Here is a 24,036-nt window from a genome sequence, read left to right as displayed (position 1 = left end):
AGGCGCTGTCAGTCGCCTTATACTGTGATGTGGACTGCACAGGCTAATCTGGACGACACTGGGCTCACATCCATTAAGCCCCGTTTTCTAAGAGAAAGGCATCTTATGACAGCCGAACAGATTTGAACAAACAATTAGTTCATCACTGGGAGGCTGGTATACAAATACATGCACACTGATGGTAATAGTTAATAGAAAAATAAAACAACACATTTAATTTATGTAAATTCACATTTTATTATATCAATAGACATCTAGTTTTGCAACTGAAAGTGATTATGCATTTGGTTTTCAACACATATTATAAATAACTTAGTAAATAACATAAAAAACAATACAGTACACTTGCTCATAATAAGAACATAATTATATAACATAATTTTCTTTTATACCTGTATAAAAATCACTCATAGCACATTGGTGGCAAGATAGAATAGACTTAACCTATTTATGCCTAGTGGACTCTCCCATCCTTCTAAATTAGATCAATTTATTTCCAAAATTAGCGATGCCTAGTATATTTATTTCTATATTTAGAATTATTTCTTACAGAAATTCTTTTAAGCTAACAACGCAGACCCTGATGAGACGCGGCATCATGCAGCGTCTCATCTGGGTCTATACTGTTTGCCAAGGCCTTTTTTCTAGACTCTAGGCATAAATGGGTTAATAAAACTTGGTAAAGTAAAACCTTCATTTCTCTGCTTTTTTCTGCATACAACTTGAATTTATGTTATTTGCATCATTAAGTATTGATCGATGTAAACAAGTAAAGCTGAAACAGAGAATCGAGTATACGCTTACATTTTAAATGATTTTATTATAAAACAAAATGACATAATTTATAATTAAAAACATTATATCAAGGTTGTTTTCATTACATTTTGTTACATGATGTAGTATTAATTGACATAAGGAACTGATTATACCAGTCATTCAATATGATTAATGCTAAATGGTATAACATTTATTTTTTATTTACATGTATATTTTATTTTTGTGACAAATATTCAGATTAGCTTTATACAGACTGATAACAAAAGTATTCATTAATCATGCAGTCACCCAATAATAATAGTAGCAGTCATTTACACATACATAGCTTAACACATAGATATTATCTTTAAACACATATACATACGGTTTATACATATGTTTTCTAAATATACATACATATTGCACTGTCAGTAATTTTCCTCAACTTCAAAAGAAAAACACAACATGACATAAATGGAGTTTCAAATATAATCACAAGTGTAACAGCAATGTTATTGGCACTATAATGAAGACCATAATCTATTCCTAACTACAGTTCAGACGGTCAAATATCCCCACTCATCATATTTTAACCCATTTATGCCTAGTGGACTCTCCCATCCTTATAAATTGGATCAATTTATTTCCAAAAATAGCGATGTCTAGTACATATTCTATATTACAATATTTCTTACAAAAATTCCTTTAAGCAAACAGCGCAGACACTGATGAGACGCCGCATCATGCAGCGTCTCATCTGGATCTACGCTGTTTGCCAAGGCCTTATATCTAGACTCTAGGCATACATGGGTTAAGGGACTCACATGTCTACGTAGTGTCTTATTTTTAATAAAAAATTAAGTTTTGTTTGGTTCCACAAGAAAGTGCTTTAATTAAAGTCATCATAAAAAAATCACAATAACAGCAACCACCCATAATTTTTGCAAAAGAAAACCCCAACAATATCAAGCCAGCTCTGTATCAAATAATATGTTATTTTATCATGCATATAATGCTTTTAATTGTCTTTTTAATCACCTTTTATTTAAAAAAATAAACATTAGCATTAATATTTTCAAAATTAACATTTAAACAATGAATTGCAGTTAAGTCTTTTCAGAATGAAGAAATCATATATAGGTAGCACTTTTTCAAATATTTTGTAAGGAAACAAGAGATGTGTTTGTCAGAAACACTATGCCCCCTACTGCGCTGCTTTTTTTTTATCATTTGGCAGGTACAGATCATTTTTACACTTCTCTTGTGTCTGAAAATTACACTTCTTATCAACAAAATTAACAAAATATGTTAAATAAAAGACTGAATTTAATACAGCTTGATCGGTAGTAAATGATACAGAGGGACAATACAAAAAAGAAATAATCGATACATATACATGTACATGTATATGAATAGTTCAGTATCTGAAACCTTGCAGTATTTAGTCATCCCATAAAAAAGCGCACACAAATATTTAGTTTCTTTGAAATGCGTATAAATGTATATGATTTTTGATATAAATTATGCTCAAAATTACAATTTTAAAAATCATGTAAAATATCCATTGCGAATGAATGACATATGACAATGCCAAATTATGTGCCGGCAGACTTTTTTCCTTTAGAAATGTACAGTCCCTTATATCAAAGTTAATGTTGATGAAAGCATATTAACATTTACTGCAGTTTACGGCCATACAGGGAAAACAATATTTGCATAAAACAAATTCTACTTACGGAAAAGTTTAACTTTTATATCTATGAAAGGTGTGTGTGAAAATCAAAGTAACCAGATATTTAACTCTATGTAACTGTTGAAGCCCGTATAAACAAGTTAACATAAAGCTGGAACAGTTACTGGATTTCATAGAGACCTTATAATACTAAAGTTTTGTTTTGGTTTTATAGACCCATCATCAAATGTCAGATTGTAAATCTGAACTTAATTTACAACATTTAATTCAACATTTTAATATATTTTATATATTTATAAGAAAAGTTTTTATGCACAACTTTGGTATCAAGAATGATAAACATATATATATATGATCACACTGATCAGTATACGATGAAATCTTAAGCTACATGTTTAAATATATCATAATGGAGAACATTAGCTCTGTTTTAAGGATGTTTACGTTAAAATATACAATTGTTCTCTCACTTAACTATTTGTATTTTAATAGCAAAGATATGTTGACCAAAAAATTATGAAAAGTAATGTTTAAAAAATAGCTTCAAATTAAAAGAAGTATGAAAGGTAAGCCAAAAGACAAGATTTGATTAAATATATTTCAGCCGTGATATGTGGAAATGGGGTTAATGCATAGACAGGCTATTTTTTTATCACATGCATTAAGCTCCATTTTCGCAGAGCAACGATTATTTGAAGGACATTCAGTTTCAAGCATTTTTTGCCCTCTATGATTTGAGGGAAACTTTCAATCTGACAGTCGCATTTGTTGCTCGGATTTCTTTTAGGAATACAAAAAGTATACACCCAAATCAAACGTAATACTTAGAGACGATGTACAATATATGAAACAATATTTACTTTCTGGCAAACAGTTGAATAAGTATTTTCTGAGATATTAATACAGATCTTTCCTCAATAACTTTGTCCATCTGTAGGTTATACATTTTTAACAAGGTAAATGTTGGCTATGAAAAATCTTACCAATATATCACGAAAAAGCATGAAAATAATAGCATGAACATTGGTTCTTTGGTTTTTCTTCTTAAGCAAACATTTAGAACAACTGCCAAGCAGATTTCTTTTGAACATCTGAAGACAGAAAAGTTTATATAGAAATAACTGTAAACAGATTTGGTGGAACCAAATTACAGTATTTAAAGTGTTACGTGTTAAAGCACTGAATATTAAAACAAAACATCTGGGATGTTGTAAATTACATTAATGTTTAGGCTACAAAGCACTATAACACAGTAACATGGCTTTCGTGCAACATTGCCTAAGTGGTAGCAGACTATGGACACATGGCCCGATGGATGTAGGCTGCACTCCACATTCAAATAGGCTACACTCCACATTCATGTAAGCTCCACTCGAGCTTCAAGTAGGTGACACTCAACATTCATCAAGGTTACACACAGCTGATGTCCCATTCTCTTACAGAGGTCAAAATGCTGCACCGGTGCGCAGTTTAATCTCAAACGTTGAAACGCATGGAGTATTTTCAGTAAATTTCCCTGTCATCGTCAAACAACCGGAATCTGCAAAAAAATTACATTATTATCAGTACTTCTTGGCCCTGGCAAACCTTAGTTTAACAATCATCAGTTCATGATATATACTGCATCATGATGAAGAACTGAACTAAATATACATATAAAATATAACAATAGAAAGTAGACATTTATTTTACTCTTTGTTTTATTCAATGAAAAATATCTACAGTGTAACAATTATTTTCTAAACTGACTTGTCCAAATAGACCTTTTATGATTATCAAAAAATATTTTAAATCCCAACTTACGGAAGTTACATTTTCACAAACAATTTATTATTTTTGACTGACTGAGCTTTATAAGATACAAAACAGTCAACCCATTTATGCCTAGCGTAGACCCAGATGAGAAAAAGCATGATGCAGCGTCTCATTTGGATCTGCGCTGTTTGCTTAAAATAATTTCTGTAAGAAATTTTCTAAATATATACTAGACATCCCTAATTTTGGAAATATATTGATCCAATGTAGAAGGTTGGGAGGGTCCACTAGGTATAAATGGGTTAACCAAAAGATACACAATATACATACATCATCAGAGAACTGAAAGACAGGCCTGCTTCCCGTCGGAGGGTTGTTGTTGTTGGTGGTGGTGGGAGGTTCTAGGGGTGTCTTGTGTCGATACAAGGAGGGTGGCAGGGTCTTATAGGATGAGGGGGCGGGGCTTGTCTGAGGGGGGCAAGGGGGACGGGTAAACAGGGCTTCAGTGGCACCACCTGGAATAGAGTTTTGTGGTATTGAAGGGCACTTACATTAGTTACACTATCAGCCTCGTTCTGGGTAAACCTAACGTATAATGCATTTTCGCAAAGTACCATACCAGATTAATGAGGGAAGATACTTTCCACCAAAACTGGATGTTGGTTTTGCAGAGAATTCCTATGAACGCAAAATTACATTCAAGTGTAGTGTCTTCTCAGATTAGCCAGTGCTGACTGCACAGGCTAATCTGGGACAACACTTTATGCACATGCATTTAGACCCATTTTTTGTCAGAATATGGCTCATGTACCAAACATTGATATTGGGTAAATGTAGATTGGATGGTGAGTTCTTTGGGATTCAACATACTACTTCCATAGGCAGTACAGGTATTATACATGCATTCAGAACAAAAAACTGTTGAAATGTTTGTGAAATTCATGTCACATATTTTATTTGCAGTCAGGTCAAGTTAGAAACCTTTCTTATGAAATATTTAATTTATTAGTCTATAACCAGTTAATTAGAAAATTGTAAGGATGTTAAGAGTACAGGAATAGTGTTCAAATATAATAACCCTGTTGATCTGCTGATCAGTTAAATGGCTGACCCTGGATTTTTTTTAACATATATAAGGGAAATATAAGGAACCAGGTAGAAACCAAGGCAGGAACAAATCTGGATTTTTAAATGCACTACATTCAATCTACACGGGAAATGTTAAGATTCAGAGAGTTAAAAAAGGAAAGGAACTAAATAGGATTACTGGTCTGACTTTGGCACAACATTCCCAGATGTCGACACAACCTGTTACATTTTCATAATTTTTCTTTGTGTTACACTTTGAACATCAATTAAAAAGTTCAAACCTGGATTGGTGTACATTTCTTACTCACAACTTAACCTATTCATGCCTAGCGTCTAGAAAAAAGGCCTTGGCAAGCAGCGTAGACCCAGATGATGCGGCGTCTCATCAGGGGCTGCGCTGTTTGCTTCAAGGAATTTATGTAAGAAATATAGAAATAAATATACTAGACATCCCTAATTTTGGAAATAAATTGATCCAATTTAGAAGGATTGGAGAGTCCACTAGGCATAAATGGGTTAAGTATTTTCACTATAAAAAAATCGACAATTGTTTAAAATCTTAAAATTGAATATTCACAGAAAAGGGCTTAAGCCAGAGAGGCAAAATAATTAAACTAACCAGCATTCTTTAAAGGCTGCTGGCTAATACTGGAGGGGAGACAATTTTTACGGCTCTCATCTTTGCTTTGAGTACTCTCAGAGTTGTCTCCCTTGCGCCTCAGTTTACCATTTTTTTCGATCTGCCGCCTGCGCTGGGATTTAGGGTACGGATTGCGAGGTATGTCAACGGTGCCGTAGTTACTGTCCGTGCTGTAGCCGGGGCTTGGTGGACGGGCTTGCTGTCTGTGACGACGGGTTTTCTTTGCTACAAAATAAACATCGATGCATTATGTTGAGCTACAAATGAGCATAACTTAAAGTTATATAAAAATAAACAGCACTGTGTTAGGTTCAGCTACACATAAGCATCACATAGAATTATAGAAATAAACAGCACTGTGTTACGTTGAGCTACAAATAAGCATCTCTTTAAGTTATAGAAAAAATAAACACTGCTGCATAAAGTTGTGCTGCAAATAAGTGTCATTTTAAGATATAGAAAAATAAACAACACTGTATTAGATTGAGCTACAAATAAGCATCAGTTTAAGTTATAGAAAAATAAACAACACTGAATAACATTGAGTTACAAATAAGCATCTCTTTAAAATATAGAAAAAATAAACAACACTATTATATTGTCATTTGAGCTACAAATAAACATCACTTAAAGTTATAGAAAAATAATAACATGTCATTCGATTTTAACAACTACAAGAGATGCGTTTGTCAGAAACACATTGCCCCCTATTGCGCCGCTTTGAAATTAAATTTCAATATATCATTTGGCAGGTTTAGAAATTATCTCCCTTTTATAGCTTATTACTTCCCTTGGATTGTATTTTTTTACTTATGACCGTGAAGGATGATATTGACCTTAAAATTTGTTTTCGATTATATTCTTTAAAATAATTTTACTTCCCTTGTGAAAATTATCTGTACCTGCCAAATGAAATAAAATAGAAATTATCTCCCTTTAAAGCTTGTTACTTCCCTTGGATTTTGTTTTTTGACCTTTGACCTTGAAGGATGACCTTAACCATGACCTTTTATTGTTCAAAATGTGCAGCTTCATGAGATACATATGCATGCCAAATATTAAGTTACTATCTTCAATATTGCAAAAGTTATGGCCAATGTTAAAGTTTTCGGACAGACGGACGGACAGACAGACAGACAGTCAGTTCAAATGCTATTTGCCACCCTTCCTGGGGCATAATAAGTAAAAGTATAAGAAACAGAAAGATAATAATATAGACGAGTTTTCTCATTTACAAAATAAACAAAATCACTTTGAGCAATAGATTGGTCTGATCATTTAAATTGCATTGGTAGAGGAGATTGACTGCATGCAGGCCAGACTTATGTGAAATTTAACCATTTATGCCGAGCGTCTAGAAAAAAGGCCTTGGCAAACAGCATAGAACCAGATGAGACACCGCATGATGCGGCGTCTCATCAGGGTCTGTGCTGTTTGTTTAAAGGAATTTCTGTAAGAAATGTTCTAAATATAGAAATAAATATACTAGACATCCCTAATTTTGGAAATAAATTCATACAATTTAGATGGAAGGGAGAGTCCACAAGGCATAAATGGTTTAAACATGGAATTTGACTGATCATGCAATGCAGATACTAGAACATTCGATAAGGATATTTTCTTTAGTCGAAATGCGTTACTAACCATGTTATTTTACTGATCCATGTTGTTAATTTTCGAAACAACAAGAGACAAAATTGTCACAAAACCAGGTTTTCAATTGGAAAAAAGACTGATAAAAAGAGACAGCTCAAACTCAGCTGATTGTTTATAATTAACCCCCTTTGTTTCAAAATAAATCTGTTTTTAGTTGTGGCGACCTTGACCTTGGAGATATTGACGTAATTATTTTGTGCGACACACCGTCCAATGATGGTGAACAAATGTGCCAAATGATTTTAAAATCTCACAATGAACAACAAAGTTATGGCCCGGACAAGCTTGTTCCGCCCGCCCGCCAGCCCATCCGCCGACATTCGCCAATCTAATAACCAGTTTTTTCCTTTGGAAAACCTGGTTAAAAATCTTTGCTAAGCAACAGAAACCAAAACAAATGTGGCTCACCTGGTTTGGAAAATTTGGGCTGTATGTATGTTCCTAAATTGTCTTCCCAGATTAACCTGTGTAGTCCTCACAGGCTTATCAGGGACAACACTTTCTGTCTAGACTGGATTTCGATTTAAAAGAGACTTGAATGTGTCCTCCCTGATTAGCCTGTGCAGGCTACACAGGATAATCTTAGAAGACACTATGTGCACATGCATTAAGCCCCGTTTTCATAGAGTGAGGCTCAAGATAAATGCAACTCACCCGATTTGGAGGCCTTGGCTTCACTGATAGTTGACCCGACGACAGTGAGCCCAGACTCCTGCGCAGCGCGGGCTACGGCGCTAGCAAAGTCCTCCTCGTTCAGGAACTGGCTATCCTCGTCGGCGTCCGCGCTGTCTGCGTCAGCATCATCGTCCTCATTAGAACTGGAATGTTCCCCGCTACAGTCGTCCATACTCTCCCAGTTTGCAACCAGCGAGTCTACGAGTGGAGTAAAGTTTACGATTACAATCGTGCCTCGATCTAGGAAAACCGGGTTTAATGCATGTGCCTGAATTGAATTTGCACTATGAAGAGACTTCCTTTAAATAAAACATTCAATATAAGCTGACAGTGTTGTTCCTGATTGACCTGTTTAGACTGCTTAGGCTAATCTGGGATGACACTTTTTGCACATGCATTATAAAGCCCAGTATTTAAGTGTAAAAGATGCAATAAAAGTACATAAAAATACACAAGAGAATTAAAAAACAATGCCAACACCGCTGTGAATAATTTATATTCAAGACACATTTTTGTAAAAGAACATTTCCCCCACCCACCTCTCTGGCTGCCCCCGTCTGTTCCTGGATCTGACCCGTCGTTATAATCATGGTCATCCGCCGAAACGGGAGAGTCTGCATTCCTGGTGTAACCCTCGTCAATCATGCATGGACGAGGGCCGCCACTATCAGATCTTTTGGAAAAAAAACAAAATCGGTCTGTTTCTGGTCTCCTTGGGAAAAAAACAGGGTGGGTAGGTAGGGATTATTTATTATTTTTAGATTTTTTTTTTTTTCGGGTACTAGAATGGAAGGCTACTAAAGCTTATAATAAGAAATACATGTATATATATTCTTTGTTTGCTTGATATTACATCTTATATGAACGAAAATGAACGAAGTTTTTTTGTTTTTGTTTTTTAAATCTGCGCCGATTCAAGAGACAAACGGGCTAATCTGGGATGACACTTTACCCATATACATTAAGCCCAGTTTTCTCAAAACGCGGCTCATATTATCCTTAATTTGCATTAATATATATATGTAAGCTAGATTGCCTAAGGCTTATTGAAACACTCTTAAGTTTGTTTCCTGGGTAGAATCAGTACTTGCTACCTTTGGGGAAGACACCATACCCACTTGACCATGGCAATCTTTTGAATATACATAATTTAAGGCAGGCCTCATAATGTCTATATAGTCATGTCTGCATCTTCATCATGCCATAATCAGATTGATAAAACTTGGTCAGAATGTTTATCTTAACAATATCTAGGTTGTTTTGGCTACATACCAAAATAAATTACAATAACATTAGAAACAATATGTCTTGTTCATTCGACATCGACAAAATAATTTGATTACTTCAATACAGTTCAAGGTTGTGTTTTACATATGCCTCACTCAGTCATCATCCGAAATGACGAGGCTTTACCTTCGGATAGGCAGTTTTCGAATAAAAGTGTGTTTAAACAGTGGATTAATGCAAAGTTGAAATGCAGCCGCGCAAAGTAAGAAATGAGGAATTATTTTGGAATTTACAGCAGGAGCGTTTAAGGTACATAAACACTTACATTTACAGCATAGTCTTTTGAAAGTGTTGAGTAAATAACATTAACTTCATTGACGTTGCCAATAAAATAAAGCTATTGTCAAGAGAGTGCAGATCGTATAATATGAAAAGTGCATTGAAATAGTCATTGCCAATATCCCTGCATGTGTGAGGAAACTGGTGCTTATTCAGTTCCCCATTTATGCTTGGAAAGTCGTCAAAGGCTGGAGAAGGGAAGTAACTGCACGTGGACCAGATTATGGATATGAAAAACACATAACAGGGCTTGAATCGCCTTGTTAATACACGATTTCTCCCGTTCAAGCCCTCCTTTTCCCAAGTTTCTGCACCCCGCCAGAGGGCATTATAGATAGAGTTTATGCAATAATGAGTTTTACAAAAGGCTATTTAATGCAACTTACCGAGAATGAAAGCCTGGATGTCTGTAGTTAATATCAAATTTGCCCTCCGGCACACTCTTCCCGTCTTGGAGTAGTCTCCCTGGATTTCCAGACGACCTTGACCTCCCAGAATCCCCCCCACTTCCTGCCAGACTACCCCCACTGTTACACACCCTGTACGCACTGTCACCACTGCTGCTGGGCGGAGATTCAATCTTGTAGCCCTCCAGATACGGATTGCGAGAATTCTCTTCACTAGAGTTTCTATGGTAACTCGCACTCATGCTCATAGCATTCATAACATTTGCAGCTTCCGTCTGCCCCCTACAGGGTCCTTCACAATAGTTGCCTGGTGGCCCACCAGGAATGTTACCACCATCGGAACCCGAATTCGGGTAATGAAACTGTCTATCGTTATAATCAATGTGTGTTGGAGCCCGCCTTTGCATGCCCCTTGTTGGATTCATTGTAGCGGCATGTGGATGCTGAATCAAACCATCCTGAACCGGCTCAGTGTACTTATACCCACCATCCCTCGGGTCATTGGCAAACTCATACTCATACTGACCCCGGGCAAAGGGCTGACTATCCCAGGGCTGGGAATACCCATGCATGTACACGGGAGTCCCGCCCGGGCGCTGCATTCCGGGAACCCGCGCCGTGTGGGTAGGGGTGACGCCTTGAAGCGGCGCGTGCTGGCGATGCAGCTGTATTAACTGCTGCGGTGAATATGGGCGATTATCGAAACTCCGTAGAGACTGACATCGGTTACAGCTGTCCAAGTATGCTGCACAGTAAGGACCTGGGGAACAAACCGGGCCGTGAGGGGTGGGGCAAGAACAAGCAGATATCTGGGCAGGAGATTTTACACTACGGGATCGATCCTCCGGGATTTCTGAGTACAGTCCCTCATCCTGTAGGTATTCCCCGTCGGTTGGCGGGTGAGTAGGTGGGGGAGGGAGGACGTCATTCCAATTCACCACTCCAGGATTCTGGGACTGCCCGAGACGAAAACCGCTAGGCTTTCGGCCCTGTTTTAACAGCATCCCGTTCTCATCTGGAAATTTGAGTTTTACAACATTATTATTTATGGCAATTTGCCATTTAACTAAATAACTCAGATTTATTCCTCATTTGGTCACGTTATTGTCTATCATACTAAGTCAAAAATATTTTGTTTTAAATATTATCCCCGCAAAGATATTGCACATAAAAAAAATATATTTACTTATTTTTCAATTTTTTTAACAACAACTTATAACAGTCAAACGTTTGTTCCTCACGACATCTATTCACAAAATCCAATCACAACCATATGAATCACAATCCAAATCACAAATCCATTCAATCACCAATCCCAAGCAGTGCCAATCACACTTCTGCACATGCACAGCCAGTTGGTTGTTCTAATCATTCCAATTCAAACATGTCATGAAACCAACAAATAATTACATTGTGCCTCAAACATTTTAATGTGCAAAAAACCATTGCTTAATATTTAATTTCTGTCTTAAAATAAAATCAAAGTAAAAAATACTTGCTTAGTAGAGTGATTTCAAAATGACTGTCAAAATGCATGTACAACAAAAATGGCATAATTGTTTTTTGACTATTGTCACGCTTTACAGTTCCCTTAATTAATATAAATAATTAAGTAAAAAATTATCATAAAATTAAAAATCAAGACTGTCAAATTTCACTACTTGTGGAAATTTTTAGTTTAATTTGTATACCGTAAATTTGCGGCCATAAGTCGATCTAAAAACGCTCCCAAAATTGACTTTAAAAGTCAACTCGACTTATGGATGAGGTACTAAATAAAAATAAAAAATAAACATATTTCTGTGCCTTTTTTTTAAAGTAATAAATCTCCAAAGCGGAAGAATAATGACTGTTTACGGTAAGGCCGACTCGTCTTTTACTTAAATGTCCGCCGATAATAAAATACTCATGTTTACATTGGTTTTTAATGCAATAATCTTCGTAATAATTCCAAATAAAAACATGTAAAAATAACTTCGAAAATATTAAACATTTGTGAAATACGGTAAAGTGGCGAAAAATAAAAATAGCAATTTGTCTATCGATACATCGTCCGTTGTCTTCTAAGAACAATAGAAAATCGACTGCTGACACTTGTAACCATTTAAAGTTAATCCGTGTAAATACAAACTGTCAACAGGTGCAGATGTCTTTATGCCACCAATTATCGCTTCTCGGCCTTTTGACTAAGATCAAAGTGTAAAGTGTAGTGTTGGCATCCTTTCGATCATTTGTCTATAATTGCGTCACGCCTAAAATAGTTATCCGTTAATGATATGCACAACGGTTCTGCTGCACACTACTTCTGACCAATCAAAAATAATTACTCGATTGTTGGATACGCCTTTAACCAATCGCTATTGTTCAACTTCACATTGTATATTTTTTGATTGGATGAAGGTGTGGTTTCGTTGATTTATTCACAACTGTCCCACAATTAATGCATAATCGTTTCGTAAATATATAGATCTTATCTGAGTGAAGATTTCATTCATTGTTTGATTATAATAATATTACGCACTCACCCTGTATTATTAAAAAGTGTAATTGGACATATAAAATACACAATTACTTTCGATTATCTGCTAAGTATTATTAGAAAAGACGTTTTTCCAGTATGCAGAAAATATTCCTCGGGTATCTCGTGATTTACGAATATGTAACAGTCGAATAGCGAGCGATGCGAGTGTTGGTAAATTCTCGTGTTTCACGCATAATGGCGAAAGCGTTGTTGATTATTTGTGAGCAAGTTACAATTATTTTGACCATATAATGAATTTCTGCGTTCAAGATTTTACCGAATTTTCACATCAATAGCACTAACATTTGAATGCAAAAATATATGCTCATAATATAAACGCTGACAGTTATTACGTTAAATGGGATAATAATTTTGATTTGTGAAGTATATATTAAGTTCGAAATAATGAATGATATGTTATTATGATTTTGAACAATAAAATATATTTTTCGTGATAATAAATAATTGAAACGTTGAATGTTTCATTTTAAATATATTTTTATTATTAATATCCCAAAAAATGTCAACTGCCGGTACAAAAGCCCTCAGAACCATGACTAAAACGTCACTTATACATGTCCGAGATATTGAAGAAACTTACCCCCCGACTTATGGCAGAGTCAAGGCAAAAAACCAAGTTTTTCTAGCCACATTATACCCCTCGACTTATGGCCGAGGTAGACTTATGGCCGCGAATGTACGGTACATAAGAAAACATTGAATAAATAATTGATTTTTTTTATAAACTAGTTCCTTATTTGCTATACTACTAATCATACATGAAGCAAAAGCAGATATACATAAAAGAAGTTTCTATACATTAACACAGTTAAATATATGATTTAGATAAGTAAATTAATTAAATTTGCAGGAATTTGTTTTGGTAATGGAACAAACAGGCAAATTGATGATACTATCAGGTAAATCCAGAGTACAAACAGGTAAATTAAATGATAACCAACAAGAAATTCCATGATAATAACATTAATCCATGAATGTTACCAACAAGTTATTCCATGATAAAAAGGTTAATACATGAATGATACCCACTGATAATTCCATGGAACAAACAGGCACAGTAAATACTAACAGGTAAATCCATCGATTAAATAAGTAACTCCATGATACCATCAGATAAATCCATGGAAAAAATAGGTAAATCCATGATGCTAACAGGTAATTCAATGGTACAAACAGGTAAATCCATGATCCTTACAGGTAATTCCATGGTACAAACCATGATACTAAATAATTAAATCCATTGTCTAAAGAGGTAAATCCATGATACAAACAGGTAAAAATCCAAGGTGCAAATAGTATAAGCAACAAATGGCAATCTACTGAAAGTCTGCTGTACAAAGTGTCAGATATCTAGGTGAAATCGTAAATATAATAAAGTGTATATGAGGCAATGCCACTTAAAATACTGGATAAGGCAGTGCATATTTACCAGTACGCTGGCTACTTTAAAAGTTGATGAGTACACACAGGAAAAAACTATGTTTCAACAGGAAAATGCAGCAGATCAATCCAAAAATGAAGCGTTTCAACAGGAAAATGCAGTGGTATAACAGGAAAATGCAGAGCTTCAATAGGAAAGTATAGTATACAGCATTTCAACAGGAAAATGCAGTGTTTCAACAGGACAGTGGGGGTGTTTCAACAGGAAAATGCAGCGTTTTAGCAGGTAAATACAGGCAGGGTGTGTGTATACATTGTGTACCTGAAAGATTGCCGCTATCACATGCGGAACTTTTATTACTTTTGTTGCCCTCGTGCATTTCAACGGATACATCTGGATATAGAGATTCAAGGATACATGACACCTAGTGTTTTTATTCAATCCGTGCTTACATATTTTATTGTACATTCAATTTTATTTTTTTATAATAGTATACACTTGGGCAAACAGTAAAAACATAAACAAAATGAATCGGTACTTTTATCTTTCATTTACAAATTTATGAAGTTAACTTATTACAAAATATTATAAACTTCTGATTTACAGACAAAACTATTTGAATTTTTCATAATTTGATCTCTTAAACAAAAAATAAAGTATTGACTGACTTGAAAAGATTGTTAAAAACCTGACCCTATTATTTTAAAAAGAAATATTTCACTTTCACTTGTGATTCGCGAATAAGACAATGTTCTTGAATATGACTTCCTCCATTTCAAGTACCTCCTTTTTAGGAAAATATGTGATGGTGGTACGGAACGCCAGTTAAAAAATGGGTTAACACCAAAAGAGTTTGTTTTTTCAACACAACTATGATTGATGTATCCCCCTTATCACCATCCATTCACTGAATTTACATCAGCGCTACTCCAATCCAAACTGTTGTTTCCTGGCACAGCCCTTAGTTTTTTTTATTCAAACAATTAACTGCATTACCCATTTATGCCTAGCATCTAGAAAAAAGGCCTTGGCAAACAGCGTAGACCCTGATGAGACGCCACATGATGCAGCGTCTCATCAGGGTCTGCCCTGTTTGCTTAAAGGAATTTCTGTAAAAAATATTCTAAATATAGAAATAATTATACTAGACATCCCTAATTTTGGAAATAAATTGACCCAATTTAGAAGGATGGGAGAGTCCACTAGGCATAAATGGGTTAACTAATCTCTTACCACATTACCTGAGTGATGTAAATTATCTAAAGTCTTTAAGCCCTGCATTTATGAATATAAAATAAGAATGGCTAATTTTCTTTTCTGGAATTTTCACGGTTTCGTACAGTCTACAAATGGCAAAAATTCCAACAATGCAATAAACTTGGCTGCTATAAATCAAAACTTTTTTCAGTACAAGGCTTTATTGTATAGATTCTCAAATAAATAATGTTTTGCCCTCAAGCAACACGGGCTTGTTTAGCCTCGAAACTTGTATAATATTGTGCAATTTTCTGAGAAAACTGGGCTTAATGCATGCGCAAAAAGTGTCATCCAAGATTAGACTGTGCAGTCTGCACAGGCTAATCAGGGACAACACTTGGCATTTAAGGTATTTTTGGTTTAAACAGAAATCTCACCTTAGCGAAAATAAAAAATAAGGCGGAAAGTGTCAACCCTGATTAGCCTGTGCAAACTGCACCGGCTATTCTAGGATGACACTTTACGCACATGCATGTAGCCCAGTTTTCCTTGACTGAGGCTCAATTTGATCACTATCCCCCCAACAGACCTGTGGTTATGGACTTGTCTGTGTTTGACTCGCAAGAACCTCCGCTATGGCTGTGCTGAACACAACCTCCTCCGATTGGCTGAAACATCTGGTCTCCACCCTGTAAAGGTTAAAAACTAATGGTCAGGTATATAGTCTGTAAGTAACGAATTGTGAATCGCCTGTCGACATTAAATCAAGATAATTGTCATGAGTTTTCATAAAGTGAACAAATAGTGTATTAAAAGAGCCTAGTTAAAAACCCTTACAAAAGACCTTCACAAATGATTTTCAGATTTACAAATATATTTGTTGCTTTATATAGCATTTGAATTGTTTGTAAATTTAAGAAAACAGAACCCAATTGTTTTTATATGACCCAGTTTGCAAAATACTTTATTTTAGGATAACAGCTTGTTTAGGTAGAAAGAATGTATTATGGAATAAATATGGTAAGATCAATCTATATAAACAATCATATAACAACACTAAAATACGCAAAGATCTTTTTAATTCTTAATAATTCCTCACTCATCTGGTATACAATTCCCCACCAACTTATTATTATACCCAACTCACATGTTACCACTCCCCCCCTCTGTTATCATTGCCATTCATCTATTATTAAGACCAACTTACCTGTTATCATACCCCACCCACCTGATATCATTCCCGATCCAACTCTTATCATTTTGACACACCCCCACCCACCGGCTATCTTTCCCCACCAACCTGTTCTCCTCCCCCACCCTACCGCTATAATTATTAACTCTTTCAGTGCTGGAACCAAATTTTGAAGGCCTTTGCAAACAGTTTGGATCCAGATGACACGCAACAAAACGTGGTGTCTCATCAGGATCCACACTGTTTGCTATTCTGATAGTATTCTTTGAAAACAAGAGATGTGTTTGTCAGAAACACAATGCCCCCTAATGCGCCACTTTTTTTGGGGGTTGACCTTTGACCTTGAAGGAAACCTTGACCTTTCACCACTCAAAATGTGCAGCTCCATGAGATACACATGCATGCCAAACATCAAGTTGCTATGTTCAATATTTCAAAAGTTATTGCAAAACTTTACTGTAACGTTTAAGTTTTGGAACAGAATGACAGACAGACAGACAGGCCAAAAACAATATGCCCCCGATCATTAGATCCGGGGGTATAAAAAATCGAAGAGAATAATAATTTTAGAAATTCAGCAGACAACATTTTAGCAGACGACAAATTTCCCAGCATGCAAAGGGTTAACCCACCTGTTTTCTAGCCTGTGCCAGCGCCTGGGCTTGTAGCAGTGCAGTCGTTGCATATGGAGTTACAGGCCCTGACTGCTGATAAAACGTCTTCATTTCAGGGTGTGGTCCTGCCCCGCCCTGGAGGTAAGGGTCGTGGGGCCCGTCTGCCTCTTTACGGGACAGCTGCAGCAGCGTGTTCAACTCTGTCGGAAATCCGGAATCTGCCATAGTTAACAAAGATAATTACATGTTCGGAATCCCGAATCTGTCATAGCCAACAAAGATAAAAACATGTCAGGAATCCTGAATCTGTAATAGATAACGAAGATAAAAACAATTTCAATTTATGCAAACTGAACAGTTTTGCTGATCTTTACTGTTGGTAGATCTAAATGCAAATTTTTTAACATGTTAATTGTAAATGAAAACAATGTCTGCGATGAAATCTCTTTGAAGAAAACAGCATAAATAAATAAATGCTACCAAACTCATAATACAACGTAGTGCTTTGTTTTCAAGCCATGTTACTTTTACAAAAAATTGTAATAAGATTCAGATGAACAATTTGAATTGAAATATTTTATTGAAATGCTTCCAAATATAAAGCAAATAAAGAGTTAAAGAGGCATTTTTTCAACAGTATTTAGACTGTTTATCAACATTATTCTTTGTCTATTCTTTAAGCAAACAGTTCTGCCAAGGAAAGGTATAGAAAGTTAAAAATATTTTGCAACCATTCAACCCTTCACCACTTAAACACCCATTTTGAAGTGTTTGTAGTCCCTTTGAAATCAAATACAATTAAAGACCTTGCCTACTAGATTCAAGTATTAAAGGCTTCATTTCCAACCCTAAGATAAAGACGAGCAACAAACATCATAAAAACTGAACAGTGTGCAAGTTTCTTGCAGGCTGTTCTGGTTTAATACTGGATGCCTAAAGCTATGTTCTATCACTTTTGTTTTTGAGCGAGAAAGGGTGCACTCACCATCACCTTCCTCCTTCTTTCCATAGCCTTTCCTCGCTACACTGCCGTTCCTGAAATGAACCAGTGAACATGGGTACCCTTAAATCATGGTTTAAGAGGCCTATTGAGCCTCATTCTTGGAACACTGATGGTTTAAAGGACCAATTTCAAGACATCTCCATGACAACGATGCATAGTAAGGACCAACATTTGACGACTCCTTCAATCATCAATAGCTACCTTTTCATTTACTTTCTCTCTGACCTGAAGAGTTGTACCAGCTATTGTTTGGCTTTTGGCAATCATTTTAATATAATTCATGAATATAGGTTTTGAATAGAAACAAGCACAACTAGAGCTTTGTCACAGACGTAACGAATACCTCCACATGCTGCATTGACACAGAATATTTTGCATGTTGTCTTCACAAAAAACAGCGGACACTTTGCTCAATGTTTAAAACGCACTAAGTGACCCCATGACCTTGTTTTTTACCCGGCATGGCCCATGTTCGAACTTGACCTAGACATCATCTAGATACAACATCTGACCAAGTTTGGTGAAGATCAGATGCCAACAACTTGAATAAGAGAGCGGACACTTATTTCGGACCGACAGACAGACCAACAGACAAGCTCACTCCTATATACCCCCCTAAACTTTTGTGGGGGTATAATGGTATGTCATCTTATCTTACATGAAGCCATAGTGAGGACCAACATTTACCAACTCCTATAATCAACAAATCTATACCTTTCGTTCACTTTATCTGTGCCGTTCTGACCACCAGAGTTGTACCACGTCTCTTTTAGCTTCTTTCGGCGCTGTCGGTTCCGGCACAGCCACACAGTGAAGATACAGAGTCCCAGCCACACAATGCCGCCCAGAGCGCCGATCATTCCAATAAACCACGGCTCCTTTGTGATTCCGGAATTATCGGGACCTTTAAGATCAGACACATAAAGAAATTATCATATTATTTTTAGAAACAAAGACTGCATTCATGAAATCGCTACATTGGTGCAAAAAGGTACCATGTTCCTTCTAATTTCAATGTCACATGGTACCGTTTTGCACCAAGGGGGCGAACTATAATAATGCTTCCCTCTGGGAAAACATGGCTTAGTGCATGTGCATAAAGGGTTGTCCTTAATCAGGCTTAGTGCATGTGCATAAAGGGTTGTCCTAAATCAGGCTTAGTGCGTGTGCATAAAGGGTTGTCCTAAATCAGGCTTAATGCATGTGCATAAAGGGTTGTCCTTAATCAGGCTTAGTGCATGTGCATAAAGGGTTGTCCTAAATCAGGCTTAGTGCATGTGCAAAAAGGGTTGTCCTAAATCAGGCTTAATGCATGTGCATAAAGGGTTGTCCTTAATCAGGCTTAATGCATGTGCATAAAGGGTTGTCCTAAATCAGGCTTAGTGCATGTGCAAAAAGGGTTGTCCTAAATCAGGCTTAGTGCATGTGCATAAAGGGTTGTCCTAAATCAGCCTTCACTGGATAATCATGGACAACACATTGCGCTTTCATAGGCTGTTTTCACTAAAGGTATTCTCTTCTTAAAGCAAATCCACTTAGGTGGAAAGTGTGGTCCATGATCAGACTGTGCGAACTGGACAATCAGGGATGACACTTTATGCACACATTAACCCCCGTTATTATCATAGTGCGGCTCAATTTTACTTTAACATCTAATTGTTCTGATTGCAAAGTTCATAAGATACTCCAAACCTCCTATGTGATAACAAAATAATCCGGACTGATGAGGGGAGACACACAAAAAAAGTTTGAGGACGTGGAAACCATTCAATGGGTCATTTTAAGAGAATACATTCACAATATATGTTTTATCTTAATTCATATTGATTAACCATGGTTCAGTTTTGATGCCGAATAATTAGGACCTTTGGGAAACAAGAGTTTGAAATACACTAAAATGCATCAGATGTGGTGTCATTTCCTAAAAGTTGGTAATATAAATGAGCCGTGTTCTGAGAAAACTGGGCTTAATTCATGTGCGAAGTGTCATCGGGTCTGCACAGGCTAATCAGGGACGACACTTTCTGCCTAAACTTGAGTAGCGACTTCCTTGAAACTAAAAATACCATACAATCGGAAAATGTTGTCCCTGCAGACTGCACAGGCTAATCTGGGACGATACTTTACCCACATGCATTATGCCCAGTTTTCTCAGAACACGACCCAAATGATGATATCATCCACTAACCAATGGCAAAGACGGAGCTCCATTTCCCAGTGCCCTGACTAGTTACAGCAGCCATCTCAATGTTGTAGTTCATACCAGCAACAAGGTTCTCGAGTCTTAAGCTGTGGGTAGAACCATTCACGCTGCGGCTACAGTTGTGTTGACCGTCCTCGCTGAGGCATTTGATCTGCAAGAAAAGTTTGCACATAGCCATTTTCACTTTGCTTCTAAGCGGGAAAGGATCAACATCAATTGACTCATAAGAAGTCTGGGAGCATTTTGATTCTCCAATCCCATCACAGTAACCTAGTTTTACCAAAACAATACATGAGTCTGTCTCTGGGGAAACTGGGCTTAATGCATGTATGTATTGGTTACTAGGAGACGACTCTTCCATCAAGACTAGATTTTTGTTAACAAGAGACTTCCTTGTCACTGAGTATGAAAGCAGAAAGTATCTACCAGGAGAGGACTTCTCCATCAAGACTAGATTTTTTATTACAAGAGACTTCCTTGTCACTGAGTATGAAAGCAGAAAGTATCATCCCAGATTAGTCTAAGCAGACTTTGGGACGATACTTTCTACACCCATGCCTTAAGCTCTGTTTTCACATAGCACAGCTTATATCCACATTTGGTGTGGTCTTTGCATAATGGAATATAACTGGAGTATCCAGAGGATAACCTCACCATATATCCAATGATCTCTCCGTTTCTTTTTGACACGTCTGGTGCTGACCATGTGACCAGGATGGTGGTGTCACCCTCGCGATTTATGACAAGGTTCAGTGGCGCACTGGATGGAACTGGAAAACACATCATACAGTTAATTGATTTTGTTAAATTGTATTAACATCAAACTTCTAAAGTCGCTCTTTTAATGTAGACCTATTTTGAAATTTCAAATACCACAGGAGTTGCTTCAAGAGATTTGAGTTGGTCTCTGAACAATGAACAGGCTTAATGCATTTGTGTAAAAAAAATAATCCGAATTAGCCTGTGCCTAAACTGAATTTTTGTTTAGAAGAGATTAAAAAAAAATCAAAATCACCATAACAGTGTTGTCCCTGATAGGCCTGCGAAAAATGCACAGGCTGATCTGAGACGATGCTCTCAACACATTCATTAAGCTCGGTTTTCTCACAGCACGTAGCTCATCTTTAAAAACATTATAATTCTTCTTACAGATCTTCTAATAATGATCGTTTACTATGCAAGAGGTGAAAATATTAAATGAAGCAATCATCAATTAACAAATAATATAGGTCTTTAAATGACCATTTTACCTGTGTTTAATTAGCAAATTCTATTTGGAAAGATTTTCTAAATTGTAAAAATCACTAAAAAGAAGGCATGAAGAAAAAAAAAATAGTTTGAATAAGTTACAAATGAGTGCACTTAAAACCTCCTATCACAGGTATCAAACCTAGAGTTTGCTGTTTTTTTAATTTATCATTTCTGTTACTTTAATAACGCTTAAGTATACAATTCAATTTATAGTAGAACAATACCAACTGACCATATTTATAAACAAAAAGTCTAAGGCCCCTACATGATTGATATTGTAAATTAATATTTGTTAATACCCACATTACGAGTGATCAGTGATACAAAAACATTTGCCCATACCTAAAATACCTGCCATAATGCACAAAATAATGGCACATTCAACCAAAATATACCAAAGACTGTGCAATTTTTCTCAGAATTAGTGAGATGAAGACTTAAAAAAGCATAAAATCCGTCGTAAGTAAAATTACATAAAATTTAATAATTATGTTTGCAATTTTTATAACACAGAAAATCCTACCTGATTCACCGGTCTGTATTTTCATCGGCTGACTGCAAGAGGATGTTTTGACACCACTCTCTGCCGATACACAGATCTCATAGTACGTGTAACTGTCCAGCCCCGTGATGGTGTGGGTTAGGGGTCGGTATGCAATGCGGTGCTTATGGGTGGGGCCGTACTGCAGGTTGTCACGGTTACCCATGTTGAGGATGGGCTTGTACACGACCAGGAAGCCTGTGACCACACCCATGTCATTGTCCACCTGCAGAAGGACAATAATGGCTCTCAACTTTAACCCTTTGCATGCTGGAAAATTTGTCGTCTGCTAAAATGTTGTCTGCTGAATTTCTAAAATTAGCATTTTCTTCGATTTTTTTTCAAAGAATACTATCAGAATAGCAAACAGTTTGGATCCTGATGAGACGCCACTTTCTGTGGCATCTCATCTGGATCCAAACTGATTGCAAAGGCCTTCAAAATTCTGTTCCAGCAGTGGAAGAGTTACAAGAATGCTCAAAATATTAATTATGTATATAAAAGGAACTTGTGAATGCCCCTTTTTTTTAAACAAATATTGGTATGTTTCAAAATTGAAGGTTTCAGTACATATTTTTGATTGAAGGAGTACTTTGTGAGACACGTTTGTGTCTCAGGAAATACATCCATGGTGATTCTATTATACCGCTCATCTTTATATTGGCAATATAACAAAGAAAACGCAACAACACAAAACATTCATATGATACATTGATCATTTCATTTTATTTCAACTTGATTTTCATAGTTGCCATTAATTTTTGTGGTGTTCACAACCAAAATCAATGTCAAAAATGAAAATCAACATCAACTAACGGACAACAATGAAGGCATCTTAAGAAACAAACCTTATTAGATCAACAACATGAATAAACGCTTCAAAACTCAGCTGATAATCCGTTGGGTGTTAGTTGTCACCATCTTATAATTATAGATAACACTGTCAATGTAACTGTATTTTTACTTCTGCATTCAAAGAGATCTATTTACCATCAAATTGTTACAAAAATTAATGTGCTAAACCAAACACCAATTGCCAATTAGATATCGCGTTCCGGACACCAATCGTCAACATAACTCAAGCCCCATTTTTTTCTCCTTGGATTAATATCAATCTCATAAGCGACCCCTGGGAAGTTAGATCCATGGATTTTTACAGACAATTCACAGCCATGTTGACATAAAAATAAATAAAATGCCACCAATGTTTACATTGATGTCACTTAAAATGGAACCTTCATGGACGAGTAAAATTGCCATTTAACCCTTTCAGTGCTGGAACCGAATTTTAAAGGCCTTTGCCAACAGTTTGGATCCAGATGAGAAGCCACAGTAAGTGGCGTCTCATCAGGATCCATTCTTTTTGCTATTCTGATAGTATTCTATTAAAACCATGAAAAAAATGGTAATTTTAGACATTCAGCAGACAACATTTTAGCAGACGACAAATTTCCCAGCATGCAAAGGGTTAAGGCCAATAACCATTTAAAAGGCAAACACATGACCAGAGTATGAGCCTAATTCCTGAAAAACTTTTAATATCATTGATATCACTTAAAATGGAGCCTTCATGGACGAGTAAAATTGCCATTTAAGGCCAATAACCATTTATAAGTCAAACACATGACCTGAGTATGAGCCTAATTCCTGAAACAACTGTTCATCATGCATGTGCATAAAGTGTCATTCCAGATAAGCATGTGAAGTCCACACAGGCTTAGAAGGGACAACACTTTTTTAATAAACTGGATTTTCTTTTAAACCAAAAATTCCATAAAAGCAGAATGCACAGGCTAATCTGGGACGACACTTTTCGCACATGCATTAATGCCTGTTTTCCTAGAACATGGCCCATATCATTTCACTGTCCAGCTG

General features: G+C 36.2%; 1 protein-coding gene across 6 annotated transcripts in view; it reads right to left on the bottom strand.

The window, feature by feature from the left end:
• Positions 1–218: 218 nt before the first annotated feature.
• Positions 219–24,036, bottom strand: part of LOC127881817 (roundabout homolog 2-like) — a 114,191-nt gene continuing 90,373 nt past the window's right edge. For 3 of the 6 annotated variants that reach the window (XM_052429956.1, XM_052429951.1, XM_052429952.1), the window contains 14 exons: positions 22,144–22,387; positions 21,024–21,139; positions 20,355–20,520; positions 18,881–19,070; positions 18,149–18,198; positions 17,182–17,381; positions 15,947–16,046; positions 14,482–14,553; positions 10,217–11,252; positions 8,804–8,937; positions 8,244–8,462; positions 5,913–6,158; positions 4,535–4,719; positions 219–3,989 (listed from right to left, as the gene is read on the bottom strand). In XM_052429956.1, coding sequence (XP_052285916.1) covers positions 3,975–3,989; positions 4,535–4,719; positions 5,913–6,158; positions 8,244–8,462; positions 8,804–8,937; positions 10,217–11,252; positions 14,482–14,553; positions 15,947–16,046; positions 17,182–17,381; positions 18,149–18,198; positions 18,881–19,070; positions 20,355–20,520; positions 21,024–21,139; positions 22,144–22,387 — 2,973 coding nt within the window. In that variant the 3' untranslated portion in view covers positions 219–3,974. The remainder of the gene's footprint in view (positions 3,990–4,534; positions 4,720–5,912; positions 6,159–8,243; positions 8,463–8,803; positions 8,938–10,216; positions 11,253–14,481; positions 14,554–15,946; positions 16,047–17,181; positions 17,382–18,148; positions 18,199–18,880; positions 19,071–20,354; positions 20,521–21,023; positions 21,140–22,143; positions 22,388–24,036) is intronic. The other 3 variants (XM_052429955.1, XM_052429954.1, XM_052429953.1) reach the window with 3 other exon arrangements.

The sequence above is a fragment of the Dreissena polymorpha genome, chromosome 5 (genome assembly GCF_020536995.1).
Source record: "Dreissena polymorpha isolate Duluth1 chromosome 5, UMN_Dpol_1.0, whole genome shotgun sequence".
Classification (NCBI taxonomy): Eukaryota; Metazoa; Mollusca; class Bivalvia; order Myida; family Dreissenidae; genus Dreissena; species Dreissena polymorpha.
This window is presented reverse-complemented; position numbering and strand designations above follow the sequence as displayed.